The following is a 17241-nucleotide window of genomic DNA, read 5'->3' as shown; positions in this document are numbered from 1 at the left end:
GAGACACAAGTCTTCCTTCCCTCACACGTTGATTATATAATGAACGTTACTACAAATAAAGTGTAGAACCATGACTTCGTGTGTTAGTAGGTTTGAGCAAAAACCCAAAGTGTAGAAATCGGTGATTGTCGGGAGTAAAGTTGATGATGTACGTGGTCTATTATCTCAAAGTTAAACAAGGGACTAGGGTTTATCAAAAAAACAAAAAAAAAGGACCAGGGACTAGAGAGATGCTGCATGGTCCGTTCATTGATGGAGCGTATGAAATCTTTGTCAGCATTGTATCTGCTTGCCAGGTCACGGGACTACTGTGTGACTAGCTGCGGTACAAGTAGGCCGGCCGAGTTTTATAAAGCAACCATGCATGTCTAAATAATGTCGGATCCGACCGAGTTTGTCGTCATGCACGTCAACTATGTAATTACCCGACTTCTTGTCAATCCTCAGCTACCATTTAGTTTTTTACTTCAAATTATTGTTTTCCATATGCGTCGAAAAGTAGGCCAAAGTACTACAGTAGTTATTCCTTTCGGTAGTTTGCATGTGTGTTATAACAGAAATTAGGCAGCCTAAATTTAATACCTAAACATGCTACACTAGTGTGCTTTTAATATATTGATGAGGTTAAATACTGAACTCATGAGTTTAATAAGTTTAATATATTAAACTCATGAGTTGGCATGACACTCAAATCTTTCGGCTTATTGTAAGAGTGTGATTCCGACCTACTGTGGAAGAGCTTAGTAGCTAGTTTTGAAATGAATTACTTAATTAATTTGATTTAGACTCTTCAATTCTCATACGTGTTTATGCAATGTTATCTTGCATGTATGTTGCATGTATGTTGTAACTTTTCTAGTCTAACATCACTTGTCAAGTATATAATACCTTACAGTTTAATGTTAATTTTAATGTCATTATAAAATAATGTCAAAAATATAAGATGACAGAAAATCCATAAAAACATTTTCTCATCCTCACAATTATGCATCCATGATTGATTACTTTATTCGTAAATTGTGATCGAAATTTGTTTCCACCTTCATTCCTTCATTCCTCGCAATCATGCATCTATGATTGATTACTTTACTCGTAAATTGTGATCGAAACTTGTTTCCAACTTCAATCCTCACAATTATGCATCTATGATTGATTACTTTACCCCTTCGACAGGGAAGTTAATAATAAATTAAGTACAACCTGCGGCTAGAATTTAGTGCTTCATGAAATACCAAGTGACACTTCGAAAAATACAGAAACAAAGTTAGAACCAAGTTTCAAGGAGACAGCCACAGTCGGTGATTTGGCACAATGATTTGGGATTCTCTTAATATCATGCAATAATAAAATGCAAATAATATCTGCTCGATGACGTGAATTCACTGTCCACTTCTATAATCCACATCAATTGAAGTTCTCTGTGAAGAATTATTGTAATTAAATTAATATTTTTGTCTTCGCTGATAATTGTTAAGAGTGGTCCAACCCAGTTGGTGGAGGCGGTTTTGCTAATGGCTTAAGATAGGTTGAATGGCATTTTGGATGGTAGCTAACTTTGCTAGTAGCTCAACTATAATTTGACTACTTTGCATGATGTAATGTCTTTCCTATGCATAAAGGTTATAATATTTAGCGGGATTTGTTGATTTTTTTCTTCATTTTGTTCAAGAACTTTATTGGTTGATGATCTTTCTTAGTCTTCATATACACACCACGTGATTATAAGAGCTAATTACACGTATATCTCTTGAGGTTTTTTGAATTTTCACAAAGCCTTTCAAACTTATAAATATCACAAAGACTCTCTGATGTTTCAAAACCATTTCACAAACCCTTCTTCACGATTGAAAAATCCTGACAGTCGTGACATAAGTGGTGAAAATACCAAAAAACCCTTACGATATTAAAATAGTGTTTGGCTAGTTAGCCCATGCCTATCATATGGAAAACCCTAAGGCCAATTCCAACCTATGGCCTAAAACCTATAATTCCCCTTCTATTCTCCCCCCAATCCATTCCAACCCAAGTTCTAATTTGAACCTAAAACCTAAAACCTAAAAAAAACCTAATTTAGTCCATAATTTAGGCCAAGATTAGTGATGGAGCCCCCACCCACGTGGGTGCATCTCCCAGGTGTCTGCCAATAAAATTGAGCCCAACAGCTCTTTTGGTTGATCAACGGCTCACATTCAAATGGGTTGTTGGTTATCCAACGGTCCACATTTAATTTAGTTAATATTTTTATTTTATATTTATAAATTTATTGAATTCAACGACTGAGATCGAATATGATCAAATCTAAAGGTAAAAAAAAGATCTAACGGTCCAAATTTAAATTCAACGGTTAAAATAATTATAAAAAATTATTTAACTCAAAATTCACCCAAAAACTCTATAAATACCTATATATTTGTTGAAACATCCACACAAAAATCACTTTTCTCCTACAATTCTTTCAATCTTTTCTTTCTACCATCTTCCAAAACCATGTGTTTGCTCATTTGTCTTGTGTTTATACATCTCTATCATGTGTTTCATATTTTTCTATAGTTGTCTGGGCCCAAAGTTTAGAGTCATTCTCGGCCCAATAACATTTATCTAGAATCTTGTCATGGATCGTTTAATCAAGGTCAGTTGAATCCTGTTGCGAGAAGGATTGGTTTAGGTGAATGAGAGGTAGCTGAACCCTAGTACAACAAGGAGTCTTAAAGCTGAAAATGCTTAGAATTAGGGAATGAATCTGGTTTGTTAAAGAGTTTGGTTCAAAGACCTATAGGAGTTAGGATTGGCCGAAACCTGATCAAATTGGGATGAGGAGTTCTAATCTGAGTACATCTCTAGTTCGCCCATGAGGTGGGGCTCGCTGTTATAAATAGAGAAATGAGTGCATCATTCAAACCTTTTTCAAATCAACACATAAATTGCCCTGAGCAAAACTTCTCAACAACCTTGAGAATTTATCCTCTCCTTCTTTCTTCCCGCCAACACATCTTCAGTTTGGATAAACAACATTGTGAAGGCAACCAGCGACATCTTTAGTTTGGATAGATAGCACTGGAGTCGTAGAATCAGCTGATCGATGATCATCTTTAGTTTGGATAGACAGCACTACTTCGAGGCCAACTGGTTATTATCCAAGTCTCGGTCGACAAAGATTTTCGAGTCCTTGTTGGTAAAGGTTATCTCACTAGCCTTCTCGGCAAAGTGAGCTATTACCAAGTTACTAGGCTCGGCACATTGAAAGCCGAATTTGTTTTATGATTGGATATTCACAAGTACGTTTTAGAGTTCTGCATTCTGACAGCCGAACCACATTTACAATCAAGACATTTATCTCATTTGAGTATTTGTGTCCATACAGTCTGGTACCAGTTCGGCGTTCTTATACTCTCACGAATATAATTACCGTGATCGAACCCGGTGGCGACGATTTGTGAAATTTGCAGAACTAGTAGCCTTGTTTTCAGGGTCTAGAACCGAAGTCTGAAACATGTTCCTTCCTCGGCCGTAGTTGCAAGATTAAAAAGTCAGCAGCACACCCAATGCACGTAAACACATTTTACTCACCGGATGAACTCAGCCGACGAGTTGGCACGCCCCTCACACAACCGAAGGACGTAGTTAGCTTATTAGTTACTCGGCATGCGCACTACGTAGGCTTGATAGTTTTTAGGATCAACAATAATGTTTCATGAGTTTCATGTGTCGGTTTAGTGATTTTTCAATGTTTATCGGAATTTAAATATTTTTAGGTTAAAATGTTCATAAAATTAATTTAGGATAGTCTACATATATATATTTTTTAAGTTAATTTTTTTGTTTGAATTAGCCTAAATTCATTCTTTAATAATTTGGGGCTAAAATTTTAAGCCAGAATGTTTGGAGCAGAAAAGTTGTTTCTGGGTTAAAACCTAAGAACTTGTTTGGTACTCTACTTAAATCTAATTTTTTAAACTCAAAAACAATTTTCAAGTTTTAGGCCTTAAAAACTTGTTTGGTATGATTATTTTCAAAAACTGAACTCAAGACTAACTAAAAAATATAGTCTATTCTCTAAAAACACAAAAAAAATAAGTTTTGAGAATTTTTAAACTTAAACTCACTTCTTTCTTTTATCTTCCTCCTCCTCTCTCACTCCAAATGTATCCCTCTTTTCTTCTTTCTCTCTCCCCCTTTTTTTTTACCTTTTTTCGTCTCTCCTCCAATTTGCTCTCTTCATTCCTTCGGTTCTTTCTCTCACTCTTCTTCCTCTTTATCTCCTCCGATCCTCTCACTTCTTTCTCTTTCCTCCAATCATCTCTTACTTTATTTCCTCCTCTCTCATCTTTCTCTCTCAATTCCTTATTTTTGGAACTCTTTGTCGAGTTTAAGTTGAAAGATTTAAAAATTTTAAATCGCATACCAAGCAAATTTTTTAGTCTTAAAGAAAATTGTTTTCAAAAAAAATTCTTAAGAAATATTTTGAGAAATTATAAAAAATTTCAAATAGGATACCAAACAAGCCCTAAATTTTATAGGCTAAAAATTTTAGGTTTTAGACCAAGGGTTGGAGATGGTCTAATGATATCAATCATGTAACAGAAAAACCCTCCTAGCAAGTTATAGATCTGCAACTGCTCATGCAAATAGAAAAACAAACAATTAATCCAAAAACATGTTACTGTTTACTTGACAATATTAGAATCCAAAAATGGAGCAACATTATTTTTTATTAAGCTAAAGAAAGACTTTAGGGCAAATTAGTATGCTTGCAAAAAGAACAATGCGAAGACTGCGATGCTCTTTCTTTGTCATCCGATTAAAATATACACACAAACAAAATGAATGCACATGCCTTTTAAGTTTCGAACAATTTTTTCTGCCAACAAAGGCAAGGCTTCACTGCAAATGCAAATAAGGCCATCAAGTTTCATCCAACATGATCATCCAACTACTCTCAGAGCACAGAAACTGTAGAAATTTTTGGGGCAGCGAAGGGACTTCGTGATGCCAATATGGTAAAATGCCTTGTTAATTCATGTCGACCTAAATCTTATAGGCATACAAGTTTGGGCTTTATCTATTTACATAAAACCAGACGATCTATGGATGAACCAATCGAAGAAGAGAGCGTCGAGCTAAGGACATGTAGTCTATTCAACGTAGGAGATGGGGAATTGGGGACAAATATTAATCTTTCTCCCCTTGTTAGTAATTTGGCGCAAATATGCGTATACATACAATATGATGTATTTTTCGAAGAATATATATATTCATTATGTAATTTACTAACTCAAGTTTCTTCCCTTTTTTAATTTTTGGGATATATATATATATATATATAGGCCCTTTAAGGGAAGGGATCCTCATTTTTCAAAAAAAAATAGAGACACCCTCTTAATCATTAGATTTGACTTTAATGAAATTCTGTGGTTGAGATTAAATCACAGACCACAAAATTCCAATCACATAATTTCATTAAAACCAAATCTAACGGTCAAGAGAATATCCCCATTTTTTTTTTTAAAATGAAGATATCTTCCCTTAAAGGCTTCCTCTATATATATATATATATCCTTTTTTTTCCGTTACATGGAGGAAAAGCTGAGACCTTGAGGATTAAACTACACAACAATCCTAGACTAAGCTTTTTCAGCTTTATCATCTATGAAAACTGGTAGCAAGTTACATGGGAAGATGCACTTCATCATCACTAATTACAATCACTTGAGGAGAATAGAGATATACAAGGAGAAGAAGTAGATAATCCCAGGCTGATGGGATATTTAACTCTCGTGCACATACATTTTGCTGGCTAATCTAACTTCTTCTCGACGAGATAATCTCTCGTATACCCAATGCACCACATGGTAATTATTCTTACTAATTAAAAGTGAGTGTTATGAAAAAATGATAGTGGTGATGATAGTGTGAGGTGAAATCAAACTAAATGGATCTTAACGAGTACCTATTAACAATCTCATAGGTTAATTTGCTACATCTAGTTGCATCCAATGGATTGAGTGTTATATACACACACCAAAATTTGTAAACCAAATTTGCAAATCAAATGATATGGTTGTAGACAATTGGATTATTACTTAAGTGTCGATTAACGTACTTGTTTCTTATTAGTGACACGTCATTTAATTTGTCAATTTAATTTAAATTTTAGTCTCCCTAATATTATCATATGTATATACACACTCCGTTTCACATAGTGGAACCTAGCACTAGTAGTTTAATTGTTGTGGTGTTTGTCCTAACTTCATCGGAAGATATATGTTATAAACCAAAGAGAAAACAGAAACATCCCATTCATGATTTTGAACGCATGGAATGATTGTTGGTCAACATCGTCCAAGTCAGCATTCGACGCAATGATCGACTAAGACACGTCCCACGTGGTCGCAGTGGGCTGCAGAAGATCATTTTCGTTTCAATTTGCACATTTCTGACCGAACACGTAAGCTCTGACCGAACACGTAAGCTAATGTCAACACACAAACTGGTCCTGGCATAGGAAAGATTTTTTCTTGCAACCATAATGTATGGTTTTGGTGACATTAATTATTGGTATAATAAAATTTTTCACGAGCTCAAAAATTATCCATATGATCTAGTAGGTGTTTGTTTTGTGGAGCTATCAATTACATAAAAGTATCTCTCCATACATAGTGCGATGCAGAAGATACAACACTTGTTTTTTACATGTAAGAAGTCATTTCTATATTATTTTACCTTATTAATAATAAGGTTCAAACTGTTCCTTATTTTTAACGTCATCTAAATATTATCTTTAGAAAAATACTTTCATTTAGCGACTGTTTAGCCATTTTTATGTGCAAACAGATTGATAGTTGTCTTAACATGTAATATTTTCATAATTAATCATCAACTTGTTTGTTTCACGACTAAACAATATCCAAATCAAAATTTTAAAGATGATCTTTCACTGATGATAAAGGGAATAAGAAACATGAACGATCGAACATGTATCATGGAGGACAAACCCTTGACTGTATACTAGTATACTCAATTATGACAGATGACTTGCTTTACATTATAATATTGTAATCAAATACTAAATAAGATAAAATTTGAAGCCTCATGCGGCCGCCTCTCCCAACCCTTGTAAGTAAAGGTCGGCCCTGGTGGAATTGGATCCCATCCAGATTCTCTCACATCTTAGTCGTTTATCGTATATCATATGGTCAGAAATTATTTGATTTTTTTATTTAAAATTAAACACAAATAGTATCTAACGAAAATTGACTGCATGATATACGATGAACGGTTACGATGTAAGGATCCCTAAGATCCCCACAAATTGGATTCGGAGAGGATCATTTTTCCGGCCCTGGTGACGTGGTTACATGGAAGGAGCCTGACAATGTCTATTTTAAAGATTTTTTTAATTGATTGAAAAGATGGTTAGTAATTAAATAAGTTGGCTACATCACTTACATTACACATATTTAATATAACCATTATTTTGACAGTTAGATGGTTGTAATTAACACATATATTCACATGAATTATATTTGACCGTCAAATAATGATTTCTTTTTAATACATTTTAAGTATTGTAATTAATTTCTTAATTAGAATAAAATAAAACAATAAAGAATTTTTAGAAAATTCCAATTGATGAAAAAAAAAACATGAAAGTGTTGAAAATTCCAATTTGAAGAAAAAAAATAGAAAGAAGATGAAAGTGAAGTCTCAAAATATCGTCTTTCACTGTCACTTAATATTACGGTCTAATGATATTCTTCTTCACTTGTAAGTAAGAGGTTTTAGGTTTGGTTCTCGCCAAATGCGATTTTGAACCATATTATGAGGCTAAGTCAATCTCTCATCCTTAGTGTAGATAATATCATTTGTTAAAAAAAATATCGTCTTTCACTAGATGGTACCTTTGCACTTGGGCAATTTTAGATGAATTCCCAATCAAAACAATCATATACCAAATTTTATAGTAGTACTTATGAAGTGGAACTCTAAGGGGAAATTTGGTTATCTGGACCCATCAAGGAGCTCCCTTGATCACACATTTGTAGTTGGTCGATCTTGATGAAAGTGATGGGGGATCCGTATGAGCATGATTTATCCATATGGAATTTACCTTGGACGCTGACTTCAACATAATTAGGTCACCCGAAAGGTCCAGAGGGTCGAAAATAGCCAGAAAATTGTCTCCAACTGAGGGCTAGGCCAAATGGCTCGTGGGCCCCACGAGACAAAAAAGGCCAAAGGGCCTACCAGCTGGCCATCTTTAGCCCAGTTTTTTTTTGGACGTTTTTTTTTAATTTCTAATTTTTTTTTGCTACACCATTTCTCACATATTTTTCACAATTTCATATTATTTTACCTCATTTTATTTCAATTCTTCACATTCCATACTATAGCCCTTTATCCCTCGGTTGAAGAGATTTTTTGTGATAGGGCTAAAATGAGCCCTATGGCCCTTTGGCCCAAAATGAGCCCTATGGCCCTTTGGCCCTCGGTTGGAGATGGTAAGAAATATGACTCTGCACTGTTCATTAAAATATTAATTTCTTGGAGGACCAGAGGGCTAAAACAAGCCCTATGGCCCTCCTTCAATTGGAGATGGTCTTAGAGAATGCGATGATGACAAGGGTACCATGAGGGACTCCGCCTAATTACATTGAGAGAGAAATGTTACGAAGACTCTTTTAAAGTGAGACTCTTTATGGATTCTTTGTCATATTATATTTTTGACACAATATTTTATAATGTTGGCGTAGGAATTGTGCAAAAAATTTGAGATTGCGGAGAGTCCATGGAGAGTCTCACTTTGAGAGAGTCTCTTTAGCATTTCTCATATTGACAATGACTTACATGACACAAATTTTTTGCTATTACAAGGTCTCGTGCCAACAAAATTAAGATATGTGAAAATTTTCGTCCATATATCTTTATTGGCCAAAAATCGGATAAATGGTCCTCGTGGTTGTAAGGTATTTGATAGATAGCCCATGTGCTAAAATAATTCAAATTTAAACCCTTGTGATAAAGTCTGTTAAGGTTTATGCCTCAAACTGAACTTCTGTTGTTCCTCGGTTAGTGTGAGGCTAAGATGGTCATTTCATCGATCAGTTTAGCTTCCTAACTAATTGATCAGTTTAGCATTCATAACTAAAACCCCATTCCCAATTCTGAAGCAATGAAATCACAAGTAGAATTCTTTGATGGAAATCAGAAAGGTTTTAGTTCATGTTTGGTTAGCCACATCAATGGCTAAGAGAAGAGTGGATAGAGACATTGCACCAAAATAATCAAGTATTGCTGCAATCTTGATAACTTGCAACACCCAAAAGAGAAAACAAAAATTAAATGACCCAAATTTCAAAAACTTAGATGGAGATAGAAGAATGTACATTGGGAAGTGACGAGGCTGAGATTCTAAAGACTAATGTTAAGATTGTGGAGGGCAGTTTTCGTCAAAGATGAGCAGTAAATTCACGACACGATGCGTTGTTTGAGAGCTCTTTGGAGATAAGAATTCAAATCAAAGAAGTGAGAGAGAAGTGTTGCCAACAGTGGAGGAGCTTTGTGAAGTACATGTTCGTGGGCTGAGAATGGAGGTTCAAAAACCTCAATTGGTCAGAGGAGATGGCTATAGGTTGGGGCAGAGAGAGGTGAAGAAGGAGTAGCTTCCATTTGAGATGGGGAAATCGAATCGACTGATCGAGAAGATGAAATTGTTGCGTTTGGTTTTGTTTCTAGTTCGGCAGGTTGCAGAGATAGAAGAAAGAAAGGAAGAGGAAGAGGGAAGAGGGAAGAGAGAGAGGGTGGCGTTAAGAAGCAACGAACGGGAGTTTCAAATTTGTATCCTATAACCACGATGACCATTTATCCGATTTGGCTTATCTTTATTTCATTAGCCTAAGATGATGTGAGTGTGGGTGTAATTGTTCTCCAAGAGATTCATGCTTAAATTAGAAACTTCCCTCACTTTTCTATATAGGATTGTAATTATTCACAAATTTTTACATTTTGTATGGTTAAGATTATTTTCTTGCTGAACTACATAAATTGACAATTACATTATAATTTTTTTTTGGGAGTTGTTTGTAACACTAGGACCGGCCCTGAGGAGAGTCAAAAGAGGCGACCAATTGTTATTTTTTGTTCATTCCCAAGTTATGTAAATATGAAAAAGTTGACGAATCATCTTCATTCACCTTGTACATAATTTCATGATGTTAAAACAGTTAAAGCATGAAATATCTTTGTTTGCCAATCTGTTTTAAGTATGAAGTTGGGATGGGCCCTTTCGACCCAACGATAAATTTTCCTTAGCCCATGGTAAAAAGCCCAAAGTTCTGCTGTGGTCCCAGGGCACACTCTTCTCATGTTGTGTCCAAAGCTCATGATACATTTATGGGCTTGCTCATGATCACGGTTCATTTTGTCTTTGTCAAACAATAGATTTTGTTAGATTAATCATTGATGGGATTTGAACTCACGCCGTCATGCAATGGCTCAGCATCTATCCACCACTATGGTAAAGGATCACTTGCGCTCATGATCATGGTTTAAATATATGCATTTTGTTGGATAATTGAGGTTTATGACAATAAATTTAGGGGTTGTTTTATCACACCTCACATTTTTGTTAATCAAGATGTGCTTAGTATACCTCACATCCATTTTTTTTTTAACAAACGATATTATCTATATTATGATAGAGGTGGTGGGTTTAGCCTCATAATATGTTAGCAATATTGTGGTTCAAATTTGCTTTTAGCGGGAATCAAACCCAAAACCTCTTACTTACAAGTGAAGAGGAATATTACTAAGCCGTAGTATTAAATGGCACCCCACATCCACTTTTTAAATTAAAATTTATCTTTACTTTCCAATACTATTCTCACACCCCATACTCTTTGTGAATTGGATTTTAGGGTCTCGTTTTCTATAGATTTTGGGGTTTCTTTCAATTAGGGTTCATGTACAACAAAATATTTTTGCATCAGTGTAGAGCTTAAATATATCCAATAAATAGAATATACATTACTTGGTGGATACAAAGATAAAAATTGAGTGGAAACACATCCAATAAGCAAACTCTAAAATCGAAAACTGAATAGCAACCATTGTGAAGAAAATTCTTCCCGGCACATTTTTCTGTACGAATGAATTTAATTAAATCTCAACCGTTCCACATGAAAGAAAAATGTGACTGCTACCAAAACTCTCCATTGTGGGAGAAATTGTTTAGTGTGAAGGACAAACCGAAAGCTTTCCCATAACTGTAGGATTACATCAAGGCTCATCCTTAAGTCCTTACCTTTTTGCGTTGGTAATGGATGAGTTAACAGGACATATTCAAGATGATATTCCTTGGTGTATGCTTTTCGCAGACGATATAGTGTTGATAGATGAAACTCAGGAAGGGGTAAATGCAAAGCTTAACCTTTGGAGAGAAGTGTTGGAATCTAAAGGTCTTCGCCTAAGCCGATCAAAGACAGAATATATGGAGTGCAAGTTCAGTGCAAATGGAGGCCAAAACGAGTTAGGGGTGAGGATCGGAGATCAAGAAATACCAAAAAGCGACCGTTTTCGTTACCTAGGATCTATCTTGCAAAAGAACGGAGAATTAGATGGAGATCTCAACCATAGAATACAAGCTGGATGGATGAAGTGGAAGAGTGCATCCGGCGTGTTGTGTGACCGCCGTATGCCATTGAAGCTCAAGGGAAAATTTTATAGGACGGCAATAAGGCCGGCGATGCTGTATGACACAGAATGTTGGGCGGTGAAACATCAACACGTACACAAAATGGGTGTAGCGGAGATGAGGATGCTTCGTTGGATGTGTGGGCACACGAGAAAGGATAAGATTAGGAATGAGGATATCCGGGGTAAAGTAGGAGTAGCCGAAATTGAAGGAAAGATGAAAGAAAATCGGTTACGGTGGTTTGGACATGTGCAAAGAAGGCCTACTGACGCTCCGATTAGAAGATGCGACTATGGGACAGAGGTTCATGGCCGAAGGGGTAGAGGAAGACCTAGGAAAACTTTGGAAGAGACTCTAAGAAAAGACTTAGAGTACTTGGATCTAACGAAGGACATGACACAGGATCGAGCACAATGGCGTTCTAAGATTCATATAGCCGATCCCACTCAGTGACTTGGATTTTCCAAGTCTCCAACCGAGAAGTTTTCCTCACTCGGGAAATTAAGGGAACATTACCCCAACCTACATGCTCCACTCAGAAAGCTTCAACAAAAGAAAATTCAAAGAACTTAGCGAAGAAGGCTTTGGTGTATTTAACACAATACGTTGAAATGAAGGAAAACTTATTTATTGATATCCCCGATCAGCTACAAATATGTACATATACATGAGTCAAAATAAACACACAAGACGGAGCCTTCACAAAGGTTGCTTAGGAGAAGTCTCAACAGTCGGTAGAGCCCCAGAAAGAGAAGGCACCGGAGGGGGATCATTTGGAACCTCAGTACTGGACAGAACCCTAGAAGGAGGAGGCATCAGAGGTTGATCATTCGGAGCTTCATTACGCGGTACAGCCCCAGAAAACGAAGGCAATAAATGCCTTTGGAACAAACCCACAAATCTCTGATGATCAAGTAAAACCTGACCATCAGTTTCCTTCATCTGGTCAAGCTTCCTCTTCATGTTTGTAGCATAGTCATGTGCGAGCCGGTGCAACTGTTTATTCTCATGCTTGAGCCCTCTAATCTCCTGTTTGAGACTCATCACTTCAGCCGCCAAGGATTCAACTTGGCGGGTTCGAGCAAATAGGCGTTGGGCCATATTAGACACAGAACCTGCACACTGAACACTGAGAGCCAGCGAATCCTTAACAGCTAACTCATCAGACCGTTTGGAAAGTAGTCTGTTATCTTTGGGAGTGAGAAGGTTCCTGGCCACCACCGCAGCGGTCATATCATTCTTCATCACAGAATCCCCAACGGTAAGAGGACCAGTAGGGGAGACGAAGGATGGGCGCCATATGTTGTCTGGAGAAGGCGGGGCTGCCTCTTCAACAAGGTTCAAGTCAAAACGACGGTCGGAGGGGCCAGACATTTTCAAAGGTGTTGAAGAGAGAAGAGGTCGGACAAATCAAGATCTTAGAAGTGCAAGAATGAAGCTTCTACTGGTGGAGATTCAAGTGTGCTTTGGAACTTAATGCCAGCCTCTATAAAAATCTGCACTCGACGAAGCTTCAGAAATCGAAGACTCCTGCTCAGAAATCGAAGAGACGTTTGCTTTCTCAAAAGCTGGGCTGCTTAGAAATCACGAGGGTTGATCTCAGAAATCGAAGAGGCGTTTGCTTTCTCAAAAGTTGGGCTGCTCAAAGACCACGAAGGCCGATCTCAGAAATCGAAGAGGCGCTCGCTTTCTCAAAAGCTGGGCTCCCCAGAGACCACGAGGGCCGATCTCAGAAATCGAAGAGGCACCTACTTTTCCAGCCTTGTCAGCACCCGTCACACGCACACTCAGCTTTGCAGAAATTATGGGCATTCTGTCGAAGACTTCTGGGGAAGTAGAAAACACATGAATCTTACTGTTCAATCACCCACTTCCCACACGCAACAATAGCTCATGGGTACCACAGATAACTTTGCCAAAGTTCTCTGCCAAAGTTGAGCACGTGAAGCTTGCAGCTCCCACTACATCGCTCTGACCAAGAAGGGTAAAAGAATAGCAAAGAAACAGCACTAACAAAGTTTAGACCCATAAATTTTGAAGGTCTAGCTACCATATTATTACCCACAAGGGTAAAGGAACAGTACCACTGCTGGATAATTGGAAAGTCCCTGTGTGTCAACCTCTGTGCTTCGTGGCAAGGTAGACTAGCAAACATGCCCAACCTTTACTCACATTCGAGAAAACACTCCCAATAAGATTGCTTGCTCCAAAATCGAAGAGGCACCGTCCTCCGAATCTCGAGAGCCAGACTCCCAACATGACTACTTTCTTAAAAATCGAAGAGAGGGTAAAGGAACAGTACCATTGCTGGATAATTGGAAAGTCCCTGTGTGTCAACCTCTGTGCTTCGTGGCAAGGTAGACTAGCAAACATGCCCAACCTTTACTCACATTCGAGAAAACACTCCCAACAAGATTGCTTGCTCCAAAATCGAAGAGGCACCGCCCTCCGAATCTCGAGAGCCAGACTCCCAACGTGATTACTTTCTCAAAAATCGAAGAGACACTGCTCCCCGAATCTTCGAGAGCCAGACCCCCAGCATGATTGCTTTCTCAAAAATCGATGAGGCATCGTTCTCCGAATCAATCGATGAGGCGCTCGCTTTCTCAAAAGCTGGGCTGCTCAGAGACCACGAGGGCCGATCTCAGAAATCGAAGAGGCACCTACTTTTCTAGCCTTGTCAGCACCTGTCACACGCACACTCAGCTTTGCAGAAATTATGGGCATTCTGTCGAAGACTTCTGGTGAAGTAGAAAGCACATGAATCTTACTGTTCAATCACCCACTTCCCACACGCAACAATAGCTCATGGGTACCACAGATAACTTTGCCAAAGTTCTCTGCCAAAGTTGAGCACGTGAAGCTTGCAGCTCCCACTACATCGCTCTGACCAAGAAAGGTAAAAGAATAGCAAAGAAACAGCACTAACAAAGTTTAGACACATAAATTTTGAAGGTCTAGCTACCATATTATTACCCACAAGGGTAAAGGAACAGTACCACTGCTGGATAATTGGAAAGTCCGTGTGTGTCAACCTCTGTGCTTCGTGGCAAGGTAGACTAGCAAACATGCCCAACCTTTACTCACTTTCGAGAAAACACTCCCAACAAGATTGCTTGCTCCAAAATCGAAGAGGCACCGTCCTCCGAATCTCGAGAGCCAGACTCCCAACATGACTACTTTCTCAAAAGCGAAGAGAGGGTAAAGGAACAGTACCATTGCTGGATAATTGGAAAGTCCCTGTGTGTCAACCTTTGTGCCTCGTGGCAAGGTAGACTAGCAAACATGCCCAACCTTTACTCACACTCGAGACAACACTCCCAACAGGATTGCTTGCTCCAAAATTGAAGAGGCACCGCCCTCCGAATCTCGAGAGCCAGACTCCCAACATGATTACTTCCTCAAAAATCGAAGAGACACTGCTCTACGAATCTCGAGAGCCAGACCCCCAGCATGATTGCTTTCTCAAAAATCGAAGAGGCATCGTTCTCCGAATCTCGAGAGCCAGATACCACAGACCACTTTTTCAAAGTGCTCTGACAGAGTTAAAACATGTGAAACTGGCAGCTCCCACTACCGTGCTATGACCAAGCAGGGTAAAGGAATAGCATTACTACTTGTTGTTAGGGAGACTCCTATATATGTCGACCTCCATCCCCAACGGACAGGCAGACCTGCAAAAATGCTCAACCCTTCATCATATCTGAGAGGGCACTCCCAACGAAGCCTTTCGAAATATTCAGCTTTCTTTCCCCCCGATAATACCTCTGCAAACAAGTTATACTAGAGCAAGAATATCTCATATCATCAGGGTTAAAAGCAAGAGTATCCCATATCATGCTTTTTCCCTGTCTTTTCCTTTGGCCTTGTTTTTACCTGCAAGACAAGGAGAAAGAGAGCAATTAGTCAGCACTTGGAATCAAGCTTCCAGCCAGGAACTGACTGCCTGGAACCCCTTACCTGAGTACTTACCTGGCATTGCTCTCGAGTACTCATCTTCAACATCTTATGTTTCCAGGGAAGATTCCGCATCTGCTTGAGGAACAGATAGGGCAAGTGCGAAGGATACAAGGAAGCATGTGGAGACAAGCGTAACAGCACACGTGCCGATACATCCATTACTCTGTCAAAAGCAAAAGTATCCCATATCAGCAGGGTGGAACGTACTCTAGATTTGATGGACTTGTTTTGACCCTCAAATTCTTCAGTCGGCCTTATACTCTGGAGGAAACCAGAAAACCCTCCAGCTCAGTTCAAGAATAAGCCTGTGGAAAGTTACTTCTTCAAAAGCAAAAGTATCTCATATCATCTCTTCTCATTTTTCTTCTCTTTATCCTTCATGCTGCTGCAAGATGGGGAGAAGGTGAACAATCAGTCGGAGCTCTGATTACTTACTTTGTCTGTCACCTCTTTCAGCAGACCCCCTAGCTCGGCGACTTGGGGGACTCCTACTACATGGTTTGTATCGCGCTTGACCAAGCCTGAGACTACAAGTAAGCTTCAAGTGAAATTGATACATTACCTTGTGCATCTCCACTAGTTAAAGATACCACCCCTGGATGGAGGAAGAGTACTTCCAGAGAAGATGCCACATCTACCTATGAGACAGATAAGGCAAGTCAAGACGACACCACACTCCGATACTTAGAAGTTTCGTGATTACGAGATCATTCTCCCACAATATTTCCTAATGTCATTTGTACTAAATCATTCACTTGTACTCACTAAAGGAGAGCTTGAACCTATGTACTTGTGTAAACCCTTCACAATTAATGAGAACTCTTCTATTCCGTGGACGTAGCCAATCTGGGTGAACCACGTACATCTTGTGTTTGCTTTCCTATCTCTATCCATTTATATACTTGACCGGAGCAATCTAGCGAAGATCACAAAAAGTGACCGTTTTCGCTACCTAGGATCTATCTTGCAAGAGAACGGAGAATTAGATGGAGATCTCAACCATAGAATACGAGCTGGATGGATGAAGTGTAAGAGTGCATCCGGCGTGTTGTGTGACCGTCGTAGGCCACTGAAGCTCAAGGGAAAATTTTATAGGACGGCAATAAGGCCAGCGATGTTGTATGGCACAGAATGTTGGGCGGTGAAGCATCAACACGTACACAAAATAGGTGTAGAGGAGATGAGGATGCTTCGTGGGATGTGCGGGCACACGAGAAAGGATAAGATTGGGAATGAGGATATCCGAGGTAAAGTAGGAGTAGCCGAAATTGTAGGAAAGATGAGAGAAAATCGGCTCCGATGATTTGGACATGTGCAAAGAAGGCCGACTGACGCTCCGGTTCGAAGATGTGACTACGGAACAGAGGTTCAGGGCCAAAGGGGTAGAGGAAGACCTAGGAAAACTTTGGAAGAGACTCTAAGAAAAGACTTAGAGTACTTGGATCTAACGGAGGACATGACACAAAACCGAGCGCAATGGCGTTCTAGGATTCATATAGCCGATCCCACTTAGTGGGAAAAGGCTTTGTTGTTGTTGTTGTTGTTGTTGTGATCGGAACACAGCATATGTGTTAAAAAGTTAATAATTTAAA

General features: G+C 38.6%; 1 protein-coding gene across 1 annotated transcript; it reads left to right on the top strand.

Moving 5' to 3' along the window:
- The first annotated feature begins 11242 nt into the window (after window positions 1-11242).
- LOC126599251 (uncharacterized) lies at window positions 11243-17193 on the top strand. Its single transcript, XM_050265602.1, has 2 exons — window positions 11243-11795; window positions 16819-17193. The coding sequence occupies exons 1-2, from the start codon at window positions 11315-11317 to the stop codon at window positions 16950-16952; spliced, it is 615 nt and encodes a 204-aa protein (XP_050121559.1). The 5' UTR covers window positions 11243-11314; the 3' UTR covers window positions 16953-17193.
- The last annotated feature ends 48 nt before the right edge of the window (window positions 17194-17241 follow it).

The sequence above is a fragment of the Malus sylvestris genome, chromosome 14, assembly GCF_916048215.2.
Source record: "Malus sylvestris chromosome 14, drMalSylv7.2, whole genome shotgun sequence".
Taxonomy (NCBI): domain Eukaryota; kingdom Viridiplantae; phylum Streptophyta; class Magnoliopsida; order Rosales; family Rosaceae; genus Malus; species Malus sylvestris.
The sequence above is the reverse complement of the archived record's forward strand: the minus strand, read 5'-3'. Positions and strand labels throughout refer to the sequence as shown.

Bases quoted from the DNA above. Each gene is read 5' to 3' on its own strand.
- LOC126599251 (XM_050265602.1), top strand. From the start codon at position 11,315: ATGGATGAGTTAACAGGACATATTCAAGATGATATTCCTTGGTGTATG. The intron at 11,796-16,818 runs GTGTAGCGGAGA...TACACAAAATAG, and splicing joins TCAACACGTACACAAAATGG to GTGTAGAGGAGATGAGGATG.